The sequence below is a fragment of the Abramis brama genome, assembly GCF_963993115.1.
Source record: "Abramis brama genome assembly, chromosome: 12".
In the NCBI taxonomy this organism is placed as follows: domain Eukaryota; kingdom Metazoa; phylum Chordata; class Actinopteri; order Cypriniformes; family Leuciscidae; genus Abramis; species Abramis brama.
Genome location: NC_139974.1, coordinates 4,502,982 through 4,522,825, shown reverse-complemented (window position 1 = coordinate 4,522,825; position 19,844 = coordinate 4,502,982). Strand labels below are relative to the sequence as shown.

Here is a 19,844-nt window from a genome sequence, read left to right as displayed (position 1 = left end):
AGGCGGGGGCTGAGGCTGAGAGCTCCGTGAGGCCGGTTTATCACGGGCCGCTGTAGAGCTGGAGCGCTTCGGCAAGAAGTGCTTAAAAGCCTGAGACGCTTTCTGGGCTTCGGAAAATCTCTCCACGAACTCGGAGAGAGAAGATCCGAAGAGGCCAGCGGGGGAAAGCGGGGCGTCGAGGAACGCGCTGCGCTCTGAGTCACCCATTTCCGTGAGCGTCAGCCAGAGATGCCTTTCTGCTACGGTAGCGGAAGCCATACACCGTCCCACGGCCTGTGCTGCAGCCTTTGTAGCGCGGAGGGAGAGATCCGACGCGCTTCTCAGGTCCGCGATGCAGACATCCTCAGGTCCTATCTCGTCCAGTCGACGGAGGAGATCGCCCTGAAAGATCTGTAGCGTGGCCATGGTGTGTAGAGCCGATGCAGCCTGCCCAGCGGCGGAGAAGATCCGCGCGAGCAGCGTCGACGTACAGATGGTGGTCAACCAGAATGAGACTTTTACCGCCGCCGTTCCCGCGGCGGCAAAATTGGGATGTGTATTTGCTGCCTTTTACCGCTGAGTGGCGCTGTAATCACAGACTTTTAAAAGTGTCAGTTTATTCTCTTTATGACGTAATCTGCCGCGGCAGTAATTTGAGCTGAGGTCACAGATAAATTCAAGATAAATATTGTGGTTAAACGAATTCAAATTCATTAAATTTAAACAAAGTAGACACACGTTAACATTGTGTGCCCAGTTTTTCTATAATTTAGAAAGGCTATGTCAATAGGTTACTTGTCATTTTCTTCGTGTTATTTTAATGTGTTTGTAGATTTATTAACTGAAACATAACAGTGAAATAAATTAAAATAATTTACCGTGAAATTAAAACATTTTCAGGACTTGCAGCTCCTAACCGATGTAGTCGGTTTAAGCATTCTTTGTTATATTCAGAACTAAATATAGCCTTACATGTTCCAAACTTTTAAAACAGAGAAAATAGTAGACGTTGGCGATTCAGACGGTAGCTCTGTGGTCAAAGCATTAACAAGAGCCTCTCGGGGCTTCAAACGATCTGAGATCGAATCTCAGTGTAGCCGACAGTGTTGTTGATGCTTAAATATGTAGGCTATCTGTTTATTAAAGTCAATCATCTTGTTTAATTATCAATTGTACATTACAACATAAATTTGCTACATTCCCGCTGCAAAGACGACACATCTGATGAAGGAAGACTGTCAGCCGATTGCACCAGAAAATGAAGATGATGAAGCTCGTCTTTAATCTGCTAAATTATTTTTTTGTGTGTGTGAATCATTCACGAGATTGAGATGACTGAAAGTGATACCCGGCCATATCAACGGAAGACATTTTTCAAAACAGATCGAACAAATCAGAAAAATACTTTCAATACAGTATTGCTTTCAATTAAAAAATAAACAATGAAAATGTAAAAGAAAAATAAAATTAATTAAGTTTGAAAACCCATCGCACATTTTAAGATATGAATAAAGTGTCGGGACAGTTTATTTATTTAAACAGGGTTGCATCGATAGAGTTTATTCCCTTTGTGATGCAAAATAAGAAACACAGAATCTTAGGCCTATTCTTGCAACATTTTAAATTTCTATTGTCAAAGAAATTGCAGCTAAATTAAAAAATTAAAACGGTACAAAACGGAAAAAGTTCAAAGCAACATAAATTAAGAACAGGCGTTTTTCTTTGCCTCTCTCGCGATGGATATTTTTTTAGTAAGTTTGGTCTCCCTCACTGCGCGGCGGGTCTTTCTCGAAATTAAGCATTTCAGCGTAAAAAAACACCATACAGCTGATAATACTGTATATGTCGCTCTGTGTCATCCACACAAATCACGAAAGAAAAAACTGTAACAAATAGCTTTTGTTCCTTCAAAGATACAACATGCCTTGCTGAATTCACCTTACAATAAAACGAGGTGGGTCGCCAATAAAAGAGCTCTGTATCTGCTAAATTTAAATTGTTTGTGGAAAACCTATACAATCAATAAAACTACAATATATAATTTAATAAGATATAGGGCCTACTGTACATAGGCTATGGACTTTTGGAGATTTTGAGATTAATCCTTAAAAGAATTTTGCCTTTGCCTGCTCATCAGGCTGGCTCCGACACTCTCCATATGAAAGACGGAACATTAACACCTCTGTCCTGCACCCCCACGATAAAGCAAAGTATTGCCTTCTCCAAACCCCCCACAGGCTAGCTGAGTTTGCAAAACAAAACAAAGAGTTTGCCACTCGTCGTGCCAAACAAATTATAAACTTCAATATTTAATTCAAAACAATCTCAAAACGCTTTGTGACATTTTGAAAAGCCATGGATGCATTACTGCCACTGGAACCATGAACGCAACAGAATACTGGTTCTGATTTTATTGTTTGTCGTTTAAACGTCATATAGGGCCTATATGAATTATTATAGGCTACAGAAGTAAAGTCATTGTATAATATTTGTTCCTTAGTGTAAAATGGAAATGCATGGCGATTTTATTTTGTAAATAGGCAAAAAAAAATGTTTTAGAAGACAAATCTCTCTGCATCAACAATAGACTATAAAATGCATTAATAGGCTAATATAAAAAAACCAGTAGTCCAAGTTAGTTCTGGATTCGAACCCGTGTCATCTAAATGATCGTAACGTACGTTCAACCACTCGGCCACTATTCACTCGTTGCGATACGGCCTAACGTTCCAGTGTGTGTTCGCTCACACGAGCGAGAAACGCTCTTCATTCAAATGAACGCGCCGCCGCATTTGTTGAACACTAATTCAACATGCCAGAATAAAACCTGGCTTTAGAACAATGCATAGTGCCACTCGTCGTGGTGTGCCAAAAAATTACAATAATTTAGTTTAATTTATTTCAGTGTTAATGTTTGAGTTAAAAAATCCTCTACAAATTAAATTAACACAAAGTCGGCTATAAGAGTCCTTTATAGGCTACGTAAAAAAGCAAAGGGTCTTACAGTCTTAACATTTAGGCTACTTTGCTTAAATTCGATACATTTATTTTCAGTAGGGCCTAATACATTTGTAGGGATGTAATTTCAGTATGCTTTACCAACGCTATGTATTCAATTAAAGTTCCAAGAGGTCTGGTCTCTATATTTCCTTCCCAGCTGACACTTATATGCAAGTGCACAGCAAAAATCACAACTTGTGCTTGCTGCGAACGCAAGTTATTTAAGGTGTCTCAACTGTACACAGTCTACAGTGTGAATTCGTTACAAGGTTTCATTTAATTACATTAACGTGCAGCAATTTGTACAAATAGAGTCTATAGGCCTACTATACTGTTGTAGACATTAAATAATCTCATTTAGTATCATATTTGTTAAAATATTATAATGTTATTTTTTTCCATCTATGTTGAATATGAAAAGTGAACAGCATGAGTAAGATAAGATGCATTATATCGAGAGATGGATATGGAGTGGGTCAGACATGATTTTGACCACTTCATTAAGTTTTGTTTAGTAGAAACCTTTTTTTAAAAGTGAATTTCGTTTTCTATAAATTGTATCTTAATTTTAATCATTTTTTCATCACCCAATTGTCTGGATTCAATAAGTAAGAGAAGCAAACAGACACTAATCATAGAGGCGCCCGTGAGGTCACTTGCATTGCACGTCAGCTGGAGCGCATCTCATCCTCCTAATTTAACGAAACTCAGCGTATGCCTCACACAGACATGATAAATACATCAAATACACAAAGCTTGAAATGTCTTCAAACGAAATAATTCAAAACGAAAAAGAAAAAAGGCTACTCTGATTATGTCTTTGTGCATTTCTCTCTAGGTGCGTTCACTACAAATATGGCGATCGTCAACTTCATCTTTGCAGTCGACACTGTCAGAAAACACTAGTTCATTGATAAAAATCATATGAAGACAAGGCATATATTAAGTTATTTTAGCTGTTATGAGAAAAATAAATCTAACAAAACCTAAAATCTAAATCTAATAAATAAAAATAAAAAATATTAACGCCAATTCAACATAAAACCTGATTTTTGAACAATGCGTAACGCCACTCGGCCTGGTGTGCCAAAACACTACATTTTAAACTTCAATGTTTAATTCAAAACAATCTCAAAACGCGTTGTGAATTTTTTTTAAAGCCTAGCCTATATACATTAAGGGCATTGAAACCAGGATCTTAACTAAAACGTGTTCCGCGTAATCTCTCAAAAATTATGCCACACTACTCCATGTAATTTTTTTTTTTTTTAAGGACTGCTTTTGAAATCACTATAAATTACTGTGCAATTGTATCGCTCACGAGAGCTCTTCGTTTATCTAATTCCTCAATAGAATAGTAAAAATATTCAGCGTCATTGCTCCTAACATCGTCTCTATTTTTAACTTTTGATTCTATTTTTTCAGCTGTAAAATTGATCTTTGGTTCTATTCTGTTGTAGCCTAATAGGCCTATTTATATATATGAAAAATATGCCTATTATTTAACCCACTTACATTTTAAAATACGGCAATTGCTGCTGTTTTGCACAATGTCCCTTTGCGCCACCTGGCGGTCATTTCGGGAACGACTTTGAAATGCGGCTGGTTTATTTTCGCCGCGGTAATTTCGCCGCGGCGGCTGGCGCGGCGGTAATAGGCATTCTGGTTGACCACCATCTGTAGTTCGACAGGCTTTAGATGGCAACACCGGTTTAGTCCGCCGTCCAGCAGAGGGCGGACAAAGGTGGGTCGCTATCGCCTGTTCCACCGGCGGAAGAGAGAGGTAGCCTCGGTCCTGAGCACCATCCACGGAAGCGAAAGCTGGCGAAACCGAGGATCGTGTCCGTGCGGAAAACGGAGCGTTCCAGGCCTTAGCCACTTCTTCGTGAAGCTCAGGAAGAAAGGGTGCGGGCTTAGACTCCGGAGAAGTACGCTCGCCAGGGAGGAAGCTACCATCCAGCCGGGTGCGAGAGGGGAGCTTCGGTGCAGACCACTCGAGGCCGAGGCTCGCCGCGGCCAGCGCGAGTACCCGCATGAGCTCCCTCTCGATGCTAGCTCTAGCCGAGGGCTTACAAGCAGGAGGCGTGAGATCCGCAGAGCTCGCCCAATCCTCACTGCCCGATGCTAGCAGAGAGCAGGAATCTTTCTCCACCGACTCAGCTTCAGAAGCGGCTCCCTCAGATGAAGCGGCGGCAGACTGCGGTCGCTGTGTACTGGGAAGTGCTTCGGGGGAAGCTGGCGAAGCAGGCGGGCGAACCGGCGAGCTTTGTCGGGAAGAGACTGGTTCAGGGGCCCGTTGCGAGCGGCGCTTTTTACGGCGCGGCATCGCGGCAGGGCGTGCAGGCTCGGAGAAGTGCGCGAGGCGAGTCCTCAGAGTCACCATCGGCAGAAGCTCGCAGTGAGGGCAGCCGCCGTCAGCGAGAGCGAGCGCTGCGTGAGCCTCACCCAGGCAGGAGATGCAGATGACATGGCGGTCTCCCTCGGAGAGTGGGGCTCGGCACGAACCACAGGATGGCATCTTGAAAAAGACGCGGCTCTTTTAGAGGGTGAGTGTTCGGAGAACACAATACACACACACACAAACAGAGCAGAAAAGGATATGTAGCGCCGGAAAGCGCAGCAGGTACGGCTTGTAGAAGGCGGCGAAGGCCAGCAGCTTCAAGGGCTCGTCCCGCTGAGATGCTTGTTCTCGACGGCGTTAGCTTCTTCGTGATCCAGCGATGCGTGCGCTTCGCTGAAGAGATGAAAATCAGTTGAATCAGCCTACTCGAGCTCCTTTTATAGGGGACTGCCACACCCGTTTCGGCGGGATGTGGCGAGGAGCGCGCGAAGCGCTCTCATTGGTCTGACATTGCATCAGCCCTCGCTCGATAGGCTAATGCAGTTGCCGCAGAACAGCCTATGAGCGAGCGAGCCGTCTCGCCATAGCTGTGCACTGCTGCAATGCGTTTTACATTTATGAAAATTAAGGATAATTTTGCTTCAGTGTTTCGTGAAAAGAGACCTTTTCCCGCAGCGTTCTACGAACGCAGTACGAGAGAACTCTCGTAAGAGAACCTCTCAACTAATGCAGTAAACTATACAGTTGACCTGCTTCACTTGGATCATTACTATAATATTAAAGGTAAAAATTAGCAACAATGTCCATATTATTGAATTCCAAATGAATTCACAAAATAAATCAACATTTAATTTAATCTGAAAATCTGTAGGCCGGTTTAATAAACTCACATAACCTGCAGCTCCTGATCTTCCTGAAAGAGTTGATAGACTGTGAAAGTCTTTGAAATACTGATGGTAACAATTAACTCTTTTTAATAGAAATAGAAATGTGACCTGATTCATAATTTTCACACTTTGACGCAAACACATTTTAGTTTGAGTTTCTAATTTTTAATTATTTGCAATTATTTTATTATATTACTGTATTTTTAATTAAGAATATAACTGAAACAGATTTAAACATACATTAAATAATGCATACATCCCTAATAGGTTAAGAACATAACTCTCTAGTGTTCTTTCTAGCTTACTATTGAACTACTGTATGACCACTGTATAACTTTTCTGAGTTAAATGTAATGTTACTTGGTTCACAAGCTGTTTTATCTCTCCATGGTTGAAACATATTTCAGTGAGTTGTACTGTATATTTCAACATATATTCTTGTGTTCATGGTTCATTCATGTTTATTTCATGCTATAACTAGCAATAAATATATGATTTGTTCTTGCTGCTGTTTAAACGAAGGGTTGATAAAGCGTCTGATAAAGAATCTGTCATGCCACATTAAAGAGCGGCAAAACATATTTGTATTTTATGATTAAATTAAACGAATTTGAAAGTGTACACCCTGTTTACAAAATGTAAGAAAAGTAACATAGTGCGATAAGTGAACTTTTAGAAAAGTTTTATTTACTAATCAACTGAAAAAAGAATAGTGTTGAGAATTCCTATGGATCACATGACATAGCTAGTCAGGGGAGGAGCTAAGTCTCCTCAGGTGCACTTAATCACTAGTGTTTGGTGTGTTGGTGTGTGCCAGATGCAATGGAAGCAGACTGTCCGTTCTTTCTCTCCTAATGAGAACCTTTTGTAGAGTTGATGTGTTCCTGACAATAAACCACATACAACTCTATATCAGATTCCTATCCTACGTTATGGCCTGATTCACGATCTGTTACAATAAATGGGTATGGACTGAGTACTGGACCCCTGTGTTTTAATGGACACACCATCCTGGTAGCACATTTCCTGAACCAAACATTCAAAACTTTACATGGTCCTTCGAGCCGGAGAGGCTGCTAGGATGGATCAAGATGATTTTAAGAGACCTAAACGGATCTCAAACCCCCCTAGATGGCATCAAGATTATTTATTGACTCAGTCAAGAACACCAGCTTGCACCCAGGGACAAACCACTTCTGATCATGTGCTTCGGGAAGTATCACCAAGAGCTGCCATATCTGAAACTCAGGCTGAGGTGAGGGATCTTGCCGAAGATGTACAGCAAATAAAAGAAATGTTGTCAGAACTGAGCCAGAGAATGAGATCAAGAAGTCGAAACTCTTCCTTTTCGATCAGTTCAAAACAGAGTTCTAGGACAACATCTCCTGTTGTTAAACATAATCAAGAGGATGACAATTCTAGAGCATCTCTTGTTCATGAATTGGGTGAATGCCTAAGACAACATAAGGCAAACCGATATGATATTGATCCACCTACATCACCTCCTCAACTCAGTAGACAAAGTACTCTCCCTCCTCCACCAAGATCTATGCTGCCTACACCATTGCCACAAGAAGGATCATTAGAGCCTTGCTCTCTACGGCTGCCTGAGGCACAAACGTTAACGGAACCTGTTGTTACACGGCATGTTCACTCTCAGTCCCAGTCCTCTGAGAATCTTCCTGGAATGAGTAGAAATCCAACTCAGTTTGGCAATGTTCCGCCTTGGTCCTTAATCCAACAGCGATCGTATCCAGTCTATCCAGCCAATGGGCAAGGCAATAGATTTTCCCCATGGATGTTTTCAAATTATCTAGTACCCTTTCCTCCTCCTGCATTATATCCCCCTTATGGTTCTTTTGTTTATCCAAGTCATCAGTTTTCTGCTGTGGTAGATGGGAATTGGGAAGAGGAATCCGTCCCTGTCCTAGCTGAGGAGTCCGTCCCTGTCCCAGCTGAAGAGTCCGTCCCTGTCCCAGCTGAAGAGTCCGTCCCTGTCCCAGCTGAAGTGTCCGTCCCTGTCCCCGCTGAGGAGTCCGTCCCTGTCCCAGCTGAAGAGTCCGTCCCTGTTCCCGCTGAGGAGTCCGTCCCTGTCCCAGCTGAAGAGTCCGTCCCTGTTCCCGCTGAAGAGTCCGTCCCTGTCCCAGCTGAAGAGTCCGTCCCTGTCCCAGCTGAGGAGTCCGTCCCTGTCCCAGCTGAGGAGTCCGTCCTTGTCCCAGCTGAAGAGTCCGTCCCTGTCCCAGCTGAAGAGTCCGTCCCTGTCCCAGCTGAGGAGTCCGTCCCTGTCCCAGCTGAGGAGTCCGTCCCTGTTCCCGCTGAGGAGTCCGTCCCTGTCCCAGCTGAGGAGTCCGTCCCTGTCCCCGCTGAGGAGTCCGTCCCTGTCCCCGCTGAGGAGTCCGTCCCTGTCCCAGCTGAAGAGTCCGTCCCTGTTCCCGCTGAGGAGTCCGTCCCTGTCCCCGCTGAGGAGTCCGTCCCTGTCCCCGCTGAGGAGTCCGTCTCTGTCCCAGCTGAAGAGGATGGGAAGTTGACTGAAAGCTTGTACTTAAAACCTCTTGGATATGTGACATCTAATATATCGGACCCTGATCCCATAACTCCGAATATACTGTTGATGGGGCGGCAAGATGCTTCACTGGCTCAAGTAATGTATGCTGATTCTGAAATACTTTCACATAGAAAGTGGAGGCATAGTCAAGTTCTGTCTGATAGATTCTGGTCAAGTTTCCCAATCTTCCTTCCCTTCAAAGTTGTCAGAAGTGGATGCAGGAGGGAAATTCGATTTCATGTGATGCTGTAGTTTTGGTCGTTGACCTGCAGCTTCCACTGGGACTATGGCCTATAGGAACTGTCACATAGATCTTGCCAAGTCCTGATGGCAGGATAAGGGTTGTGGAGGTTCTCATTGAAGGGAAACGCTATATACGCCTAGTCAGTCGTCTGGTGGTCCTTACTAAGTTTTCAGATGAATTGAATTAATAATTGTACAGAATTCTCTAGGGTCAAATGTTTACACATTTGGGGGCGGCTGTTGAGAATTCCTATGGATCACATGACATAGCTAGTCAGGGGAGGAGCTAAGTCTCCTCAGGTGCACTTAATCACTAGTGTTTGGTGTGTTGGTGTGTGCCAGATGCAATGGAAGCAGACTGTCCGTTCTTTCTCTCCTAATGAGAACCTTTTGTAGAGTTGATGTGTTCCTGACAATAAACCACATACAACTCTATATCAGATTCCTATCCTACGTTATGGCCTGATTCACGATCTGTTACAATAAATGGGTATGGACTGAGTACTGGACCCCTGTGTTTTAATGGACACACCATCCTGGTAGCACACTTCCTGAACCAAACATTCAAAACTTTACAAATAGATTAAAAGATCAATCTTGGTAAATGATCTTCAGATTGTTCAAATGAAGAATGTAATGCATAAGAAAATCTATATTTATAACCACCCCTAAAAATCATGCTGATATTCAGACCAACAGCAAGACTGCATGAGTGTTCCCTATCGTTCGGTCACTATGACGTACGTCGTGGTGAACGACGAATAGGAATCTCGCTAGAGAGGCCAATCTACTTCGAGTGAAACTAAACGAGCCAATGCATATTGGCGTGCAATCATTTGCATCAGCTGTGCAGCCTCGCAGCGCGGGTATTTAACGAGCAGCTGGTGCGATTGCACTTCAGCTTTTTGCTTCGGAGCCGAGCGTTTCGATGCTGTTTAATCTACTGAGTGATCAAACAACGAGCAAGCTCTTCAAGATGATCTCTCGTGTCTGGTGCGGGCGATACAGCGCAGCATTGGGGTCGACTTTCTTTTTCTCTCTCTTTTGTTTTTGTGTTACTGACTGAGCAAAACAAAAAAGCTGTTTTCACAGCTGGTAACGGTGCGCCAAGAGCGCTGAATAGTCGTTCTTATGGCTGGTAAGACCGCCGTGAAGAGAGACAGCGCACGTCAGGTTGCATATTCCTGTCTGTGTCCGTTCCGTTCCTGCGACCGTTCCCCTGCATGCTTCAGTACCAAGGAGAGTATTTCCCTGAAAGAGCTTACATGGGTGTGAGTTGCGTCTTTCTAAAGATGACATTCCACCCGTGTGTTTCTGTTTGCGGTCGTTTCCTGTCCTCACTGATGGCCACGATCACTGTCTCGCTTGCCTGGGAAACATGTGAGACTGTGTTCGTGGGTGGTTCATGTTCTCGCACGGGAACATGACCACGTCGGCTCGCCGGTCAACTCTTCTTTCTCCGGAAAGTTTGAGACCCCTCTGTTGTTAGCCAGCCGCTGCTTGTGTGTAAAAGCACAACTTCAGGTCTGCTCGACACTCTGGGGGACCGTGGAGATCGGCGAGAGCTTCCGTGGGGAAAACCCGACGGATCTCTCGCTCCTCAGCGTGTCGTGTGCCGTCGAGCTGCCAGTCTGCAGCGCGGGTCGTCACGGCAACCCAGCGCTCGCTCGGCGCTCTAGGTGCGCAGTCTCCTTGTCTATTCTCTGTTGTAGCGCCCTCCCTGGTGGCCACCAGGAGAGGTCTACTTCAGTAGAATGGCTTGGGTGATCTGAGAGCTGAGGGCTTCTCCTTCGGGGAACCAACCCCCTAGGGCCCCTCCCTCTCTAGCGCATTACAAGTTGTGCAGCTTCTGGATGGGATTGCTGGTCCTTCAAAATTGGAAGAACCTAGCGTTTCATTCAGGGCTCCAGCTGAGGGCAGATGTCGATTGCTCCATCGGAGAGAGGGCCTGTTTTGTTCTGGAAATGAGGGTATGCTGAGTTCCCACTGTAATAGTGTGTGCTTATGCTGAATCAGATTCAGAACTGACAGCCATGCTTTCCCGGGTCTTTCTCGGATGTGCATTGGAAACTTAGCAGTATGGAGCTATATTGGTGCCAAAATATGGAACGCCAAAAGTGACAAATTCTGTTTAAGTTTTCACCTCTCTCGCTACCCTCGATGGTGGGGTGGCTGTGCCTCTGGCGAGCCACCTCTGCCCTGCATGCGAGGCCAAGGCACTCTTATTGCACGAAGGTAGTTCTGAGCCGGAGTTGAGCTGCACTTGTCGACTGACCGTGTTCAAGTCACAGCGCAGGCCCTCGGCCAGACGATGTCCACCTTGGTGGTCCAGAAGTGCCCCTGGCTGTCCTTGCAGAGGTGCGAGACGTCGTCAAAGTATGCTTTCTCGATGCTCCCATCTCACAAGGTGGCCTTTTCGGCGACACTGTTGAGAATTGGCCCAGCAGTTCTCCGCAGTCAGCAGCAGACTGAAGCGCTTCCCCGACGTACCACCAGAGTGCCTCGTGGGCTGCCCCTCAGTTTACTCGTCGCCAAGGGTGTCATCCCCTGCAAAAAAAAAACAAAAAAACTCTGACTCAGCCTGCTCTACTGTGTCTGCTGCAGGAGGATGACACCGCCCGTCTCAGCCACTGTTTAAGTGGTCGGTGAAAACAATCACCCCTGAGATGGGTGACCCGGAGATGGGTGGAGCTGCTCTCTTCCGGTGGAGGGCCGGGGAACGAATCTTTTGAGTGTTCCACCACTGGAGTCACAGTGGTACCTAAATTCTCAAAAGAAAAGCAGTTCTTCTATCCCTGGGTCTGAAGAAGGCCAGGAGAGCAGTGGGAGGAGAGAATCCTCACCACTCTCATCCGCCTCTTCTATCGCCAGCAGGGAACAGTGTGCGGTTTGAGAATGCAACCAAGCCGCCTCCTGCACCTCCTGCCTCGTGGAACCAGGTAAGTGTTGCACAGCACACTCAGACTCCGCTACGGGCTGCCTCCCAGAGAGAGCCTTCCGAGCCGAGCCCCTGTGTTCCACCTCGCTGCCCCACTCCGGGTACGCCTACGGTCCCTTTGGTCCCGCTTGTACGGTCTCTGCGAGCCTGGCTAGCGCTCCACAGTCCGTCTCACTGGCTCATTCGGACCATCAGGCTCGGCTATGCGATTCAGTTCGCCCGGCGTCCCCCCAAGTTTCGGGCCATCCACTCCACTACAGTGAGAGCAGCCGATGCCCATGTCTTGTGCGCGGAGATCGCAGTCCTACTGGCGAAGGACGCGATAGAGCCGGTCCCTCCAGCCGATATGAGGTCAGGGAACTACAGTCCCTACTTCATTGTACCCAAGAAAGGTGGTGGGTTACGACCGATCTTGGACCTGTGAGTTTTGAATCGGAGCCTTCACAAACTACCTTTCAAAATGCTCACGCAGAAACGCATTTTCGAATGCATCCGTCCCCGAGATTGGTTGCAGCGATCGACCTGATGGACACGTACTTTCATGTCTCGATTCTTCCTTGACACAGGCCGTTTCTGCGCTTTGCGTTCGAGGGTCGAGCATATCAGTACAAGGTCCTGCCCTTCGGCCTGTCCCTGTCTACCCGTGTCTTCACGAAAGTCACAGAGGGGGCCCTTGTTCCCATGAGAGAACAGGGTGTTCGCTCCCTCAACTATCTCGACGACTGGCTCATATTGGCACACTCTCGAGATCAGTTATGCGAACACAGGGACCCCGTGCTCAGGCACCTCAGCCAGCTGGGCCTTCAGGTCAACTGGGAAAAGAGCAAACTCGCCCCCGTGCAGAGGATCTCTTTTCTCGGGTTGGAATTGGATTCGGTCGTTCAGACAGCGCGCCTCACAGAGCAGCGCGCTCAGTCGGTGTTGAACTGCTTGAATACGTTCAAAGGCAGGACTGCGGTCCCACTGAAATTCTTTCAGAGGCTCCTGGGGCATATGGCAGCAGCAGCAGCGGTAACTCCGCTCGGCCTGCTCCATATGAGACTGCTTCAGCACTGGCTTCACGGCCAAGTCCCGAGATGGGCGTGGCATCACGGCACTCACCGGGTGGCAATCACACCGGAGTGCCGCCAGACCTTCAGTCCGTGGTCAGACCCTTCATTCCTCCGGGCAGGAGTCCCCTTGGAACAGGTGTCCAGGCGTGCTGTGGTTTTCACAGATGCCTCTGCCACCGGCTGGGGTGCCACGTACAACGGGCATGTAGTGTCAGCGGTGTGGACGGGCCCCCAACTGCACTGGCACATCAACTGCCTCGAGTTGCTAGCAGTACATCTCGCTCTGAGCCGCCTAAAAAGATCGCTACAGGGCAGAGACGTGCTGGTCCGTACAGACAACACTGCGACCGTTGCGTACATCAACCGTCAAGGTGGTCTACGCTCCCGTCGCATGTCGCAACTCGCCCGCCATCTCCTCCTTGGAGTCAGAAGCATCTGAGGTCGCTTCGAGCCATGTATTCCCCGGTGTGCTCAACCGTGTGGCCGACGAGCTATCACGAGCTGTGCTCCTGGGAGAATGGTGACTCCACCCCCAGGCGGTTCAGCTGATCTGGAGAGAGTTCGGAGAGGCTCAGGTAGACCTGTTGCCTCCTCAGAAACCTCCCACTGCCGGTTGTTTTACTCCCTGACCGAGGGAACACTCGGCACGGATGCACTGGCACACAGCTGGCCCCGGGGCCTCCGCAAATATGCATTTCCCCCAGTGAGCCTACTTGCACAGACCCTGTGCAAAGTCAGGGAGGACGAGGAGCAGGTCCTTCTGGTGGCTCCCTATTGGCCCACCCGGACTTGGTTCCCAGAACTCATACTCCTTGTGACAGTCCCTCCCTGGCCCATTCCTCTGAGGAAGGATCTTCTGACTCAGAGACGGGGCACCCTTTGGGGGCACCCGCGTCCGGACCTCTGGAAACTCCATGTCTGGTCCCTGGACGGGACGCGGAGGTTCTAGGTGACTTGCCCCCAGAGGTACTTAACACCGTCACTTCTGCACTAGCGCCGTCTACGAGACGTGCGTACGCCTTGAAGTGGAGGCTGTTCGTCGAGTGGTGTTCCTCCCGCAGAGAGGACCCCCGAAGATGTTCGATAGGGGCAGTGCTTTCCTTCTTGCAGCAAGGGTTGGAGTGAAGGCTGTCTCCCTCCACCCTTAAAGTACATGCTGCTGCTATTTCAGCATATCATGAGCACATAGATGGCAAAACAGTTGGAAAGCACGACCTGGTCGTCAGGTTCCTTAGGGGGGCGAGACGATTAAATCCTCCTCGTCCCCCCTCCATACCCTCTTGGGACCTTTCCCTGGTGCTCCGAGCACTTCAGGATGCTCCCTTTGAGCCTTTGCAGTCAGCAGATTTAAAGCTTCTCTCCTTGAAGACTTTGCTGCTGATTGCACTGGCCTCGATCAAGAGGGTAGGGGACCTGCAAGCATTTTCGGTCGACGAATCGTGCCTAGAGTTCGAGCCGGGTGACAACCATGTTGTACTGAGACCCCGGCCTGGCTATGTGCCCAAGGTTCCTACCACTCCCTTTAGAGATCAGGTAGTGAACCTGCAAGCGCTGCCCCTGGAGGAGGCAGACTCAGCCCTGGCTTTGCTCTGTTCCGTTCGCGCTCTGCGTATGTACGTGGACAGAACCCAAAGCGTCAGGACCTCAGACCAGCTCTTTGTCTGTTACGGAGGCCAGCAGAAGGGAAAGGCTGTCTCCAAGCAGAGGATGGCCCACTGGATAGTGGATGCCATCGCCTTGGCTTACGAAGCTCAAGGCGTGCTCTGGTTGCATGCACACTCCACGAGAGGCGTTGCATCCTCTTGGGCGCTGGCACGTGGCTCCTCGCTAACAGATATCTGTAGAGCTGCGGGCTGGGCGACACCTAACGCGTTCGCTAGATACTATAGCCTACATGTAGAGCCCGTGTCCTCCCGTGTTCTCACCCTAAACGGGTAGAAGCACTGAGAGTACCGGCTCTGTCGGCTTGCTGCACCCTACTGTGCAACCTTATTGCTCCAGAGTCAAAACCTGTCGAGTCCTCCAAACACCCTCGGCCTGGATGTGGTGGAGCGTCCGGTGTCGGGCCTTTACCCGCTGAATCCTTGAGAACCGGGTCTAGGCTGGGTCCCATATGTGTGACCCTACAGGGATCCCATATGTGTATATCTTCCACGGCTGCTCCTAAATGGAAGCCCGTGTCTTTCCCTTGGGCTAAGTCACCCATTAAATCATATGCAGTACAACCCTTGGGTTAGTCCATATGTGTATTCCCACATAACTCTTCTTAAGAATGTGGCTCCCGCAGCGTTCCCCTCCCTCAGTTCGGGCACACTTTCCCAGTGTTATCCAATATCTCACTGTATGGGTTATCACGGAACAACGGTGATGGATACTCTCGGTGTAAGCCCTCTCCTATTGTCCTTCCAGGCAAGAAGGTGTAGAGGCTTGCTCAGGGCGCTGGATGGGGTGCAGCAGCTGTGGCACTTTGGTAGGGATTCCTATTCGTCGTTCACCACGACGTACGTCGTAGTGACCGAACGATAGGGAACGTCTCGGTTACATATGGTAACCCTCGTTCCCTGAGGGAGGGAACGGAGACGTACGTCCCGTCGCCACATCTGCTGCGACGTTATAACACTGGTAACAATACTTCGATAAACAAGAAGTTAACTTGCGTTAAAAGTGTTGCTAGTTACTATTTACCTTATCTGTTATTTATAATGGATAGTCTGGGTACAGTGAGTTACTATCAGGATGAGTCTGTCTAGACAGAAATGTTGTACCTCATTTGAGTTGATGTTTGTCTTCTCTTAAATGTCATGTTGTCCATAGACCGGTCACTCTTCATGGACACACAGCTGGACTCTGGTGCCTGTGATCTCTGCTGGTGGAATCCACTTCAACAGAATACAGACAAGAATATATATATAGTTCATTTTACATGGATAGATTGGTTCTATATGAGGTTTATCTACATTTATCCATCCATCTGTCTATTCAGGTCTTGCAGTCTCTACTAATGAGCTGATGAGCTGAAACAGGTGTTTTATATGAGGGAGACATAAGAAAATGTGTCGTGATTGTGTTAGGGGCTCCAGAGAAGATCTGGAAAGAACTGATCTAGTCTCTCTAGACAAAAATGTTGTACCTCAGATCTGTTGATGTGTGTTTTCCCTTAAATGTTATTGGCTCCCCCATAGACCGGTCACTCTTCATGGATACACAGCTGGACTCCGGTGGGTTTGATTTCTGTCTGCAACTTTGGCTTCAATAGAACAGATGATTAAAAAAATAACAGAGATGACAGACTGGACAAGAATTCATATGGCTAATTTTACATGTAGATAAACTTTATATAGACTATCTATCTATCTATCTATCTACAGTATCTATCAAATGTTGTACCTCAGATCAGTTGATGTGAGTTTTCCTTTAAATGTTATTGGCTCCCCCATAGACCGGTCACTCCTCATGGACACACAGCTGGACTCCGGTGAGATTGAATTCTGTCTGCAACTTTGGCTTTAATAGAAAACAGAGTTATTTTTGGCAAAAAAAAAAGGATCATTTCGCCTGTTTATTGACATAGATGTGTGCTCTTTTAATAGGAAAGTGTATAAAGACCCTGTGTGAGACGAGACCCTCAGGGCACCAACTATATCTAGAGGCGGAAAGTAACTAATTACAAAAACAGTTACTTAACCAAGCTTAGCGCTTTTCAAAGTTTTCTGTCTGTCCGTCAAACATCAGGACTGAAGCTCTGGATCAGCTGTGAGAGGAGACCTGATCCTGTGCTCGACTCCTGCTATTGCAGCGCTTTATAATAGTGTGAGTTTTGATAATAAGTGGATATTGCCAAATTATGCCATACACATAATCTTTCACCCTTAAATGACTTAAATAGAACAGAGATAGCAGAATCGAGACAAGAATCAACTTGACTGATTTAACATGAAAATAAATCCCACATGAGAAGGTTGTCTATTAAGACAGTGTGTTGAAGAGTGATGAGACTGTCCAAGGATAATGTCATATATCATCTAGCTGTCTACTGTATCTGTGTGTCTTTGGACAGTGTTTAAAGACCCTGAGTGGATCCAACTACTGTATATCCCGGCAGCAGAATATGATAGAAACAACAGATCACTATACCAACCCTGGCAAACACACACAACACCCTGTTATGTGCAGAAAATGAGTCTTCTATAACATTAAGATCATATGAAGATTGAAGTACCTGAATCCTGGAGAAGAATCTCCATGTCTGGATGTGTGTGTGTCGTCCATGATTCATTCAGTCTTCATGGAGCTGCTCGAGTAAGAGATCAGAAACACTCATTCACACACACTCAAATACAATACATTTCATTTGACATTTTCTTCAATGTGTTTATGGAGACAAAACAAGTCAGATTTCTGATTTCTAATCAATAATTATCAACATTTAATGTGATTTTATCAATCATGTAAATTAATGTTCAGAACTGGCATCATCAGAAACAGCAGATTATCTTCTTCAGTCAGATCTGTAGCGTTTGCACCAGTATTTCATCTGTGTGTGTTTAAAACAGAAATATCTCGGCTGAACAGACTGGGAAGTTTGTAACACTAGAATTGTAAACACTCTGATGTTTCTCTCTCCTGTGACTAAAGGAGGTTTAACAACAGCACTCTTTATACTTCACAATGTCAAGCTCACATTTATTTACTCAGAAATGATAGAAAATATAACAAAATATGAGACATAAACATTTCCAACGGTAAAGTAAAAATGTACAACCTCCCTCATCTACCGTACTTATAATTTTTTAGTAATACAAATGTAAACTACACATCATTTGTCAGTTGCCTTATTTTTTAGTTGTGGCTTGTAGAAAGTTGTGATGATTCCCCAATCGGTACTGATAATTAATGTAATTTTTTACATTTTTACCTTTATGTCCAACCCCACCCAAAACATCAATAAGATTAAGAAATTCATGTTTCTTGAAGTTCTTCATGTTTAAGTTTTGAAATACTTTAAGAAAGTATGTCCTGGTTTGTGAAGTTAATGAGGAAGTAAAGCAGTTCACCTGACTAATGTTCACTCACCTGGATTACACTGTTGGGTTACTGGTTCCCGACATGTTCATGGTTTCTCATCAACTGTTTCCCCACAACGTCAATTCCTTTAGAGGAAACTAGAAATATTACTATTAAACACTCTGATGCTTGTTTTTTCTGAGGTAAAGAATCGTATCCCGTCCTGGTGTAAAATGGCACACAGTAAAACTCTTAAAATACTTTCACTTCTGGAGGCAAAAGTTGCTGAACCAGTTTGGAGAGAGAGAGAGAGAGAGAGAGAGAGAGAGAGAGAGAGAGAGAGAGAGAGAGACTTTTTTTACTTTTAACCACCCTTTATCACAAAATATTCAAGGTTTAACTAAAACTTACATAGATTTAAAAAAGTATATTTAAAACACAAACATACAATAATAAATTGCACAAAAAGACAAGCAAGACAATAGCACAATTAAATATAAATTTGCCATCGAAATCAGATTCACATATGCACTGGTTTACTCCCCAAATGTGATTGAAAGTCTCCAGGTCTTTAACCAAGTTATAGTATGCATATTCCACCTTTAATCTAGTATTAATTAATCCTTTTAGAATTAACATTGCATCAGTTGTCCCAACATTATTTATTTTGCGTTTACGTGAAATCCAAATTCCCATTTTTGCTTGCCCAAAAGCAAGCAAAACATGGATCTGCTTTCTGTTTCTGCTATACTTTGGTCCAAAGATAAATAGCATAGGTGAAAACACTTCTCCCAAAACTGTACACCATTCTTCTAATTGAGAAAATAAAGGCACAAGCCTCCCACACTGAAAAAATAAATGAAAAACAGTTTCAGTCATCCCACAAAAAGGACATCCCTCCTGAACCTGGAGATCGAGGTGTGCTCTGTATCTGTTTGTAGCTATTAACCCATGCACAACTCTTCACTGAAGGTCTCCAGACCTTTTTTCAATGGGAGGCCTGTACAAGGCACTCCAGCAACCCTTCGGGGAAGAGCCTGATCCAAATAGCTCTTGCCATTTTTACTCTTTAACTCCTCCTAAAGAGTGAGAGTGTGAGACTTTTACACATGTGACGTACAGTGCTTGAAGTCCAGTACAGGTGTCTTGAAGGTCAACAAAGACCCCTCCTTTTCTTCAAAAAGAGAGAGAGAGAGTAATCATTTGAGGGCTTGATGAGATATCATGAATATTAATTATGCACATATAAGACTATTTTGGATCCAGAGATAATATTATTTACTCATTTCAAGTAAAATGTTAATATTATGATCAGTAATACTGTCGTCCAGCATCTGATCTCTAAAGAGCTTCATGGGTAAAGATGGCGCTAGATTACTGTTAAACAGCCTTCAGATCTGAGATCAGAACTGTGCGAAATACACACATGCTTTCATTTAGATTTGGCACAGCAGGTTTTAGCTCATATCGGTCTCAGATGGTGATGGATTCATCATCTAGTGTCAAAGCTGCTCAGATCCTGGAGAAAATATTAGCGGAGCCCTTTTCTGCTCTTCTTTACTGGAAAGATCTGATGATGAAAAATACACACATTTGTGTATAAGTCTTTTTTAATCGCTGGATATAGTTTTCATGCTAGCTCAAGAAAATAGTTAATCTAACAATGTAATATTAATCACATGAGATTGTAAGTAATGTGAGAATATGTGTGTAAAGTGTGTAATATCTGCTCTTTTCTCATGTGAAACTGTGAGGTGTTCTGAACACGACATCTAAATAATAATCAATAAATCTTAAGTATATCAAACGACGAGAATACTTTTTGTGCGCAAAAACAAACAAAAATAACGACTTT

At 45.4% G+C, this 19,844-nt stretch overlaps 1 protein-coding gene across 2 annotated transcripts in view; it reads right to left on the bottom strand.

Annotated features, from left to right (window-relative positions):
* Positions 1-18,260, bottom strand: part of LOC311093944 (protein NLRC3-like) — a 40,523-nt gene extending 22,263 nt beyond the window's left edge. For both annotated transcript variants that reach the window (XM_084131634.1, XM_084131635.1), the window contains exons 1-5: positions 18,059-18,260; positions 17,205-17,276; positions 16,373-16,489; positions 16,116-16,232; positions 15,751-15,864 (exon numbers count right to left, since the gene is read on the bottom strand). In XM_084131634.1, the coding sequence (XP_083987760.1) occupies positions 15,751-15,864; positions 16,116-16,232; positions 16,373-16,489; positions 17,205-17,254 (398 nt within the window). In that variant the 5' untranslated portion in view covers positions 17,255-17,276; positions 18,059-18,260. The remainder of the gene's footprint in view (positions 1-15,750; positions 15,865-16,115; positions 16,233-16,372; positions 16,490-17,204; positions 17,277-18,058) is intronic.
* Between the last annotated feature and the right edge of the window lie 1,584 nt (positions 18,261-19,844).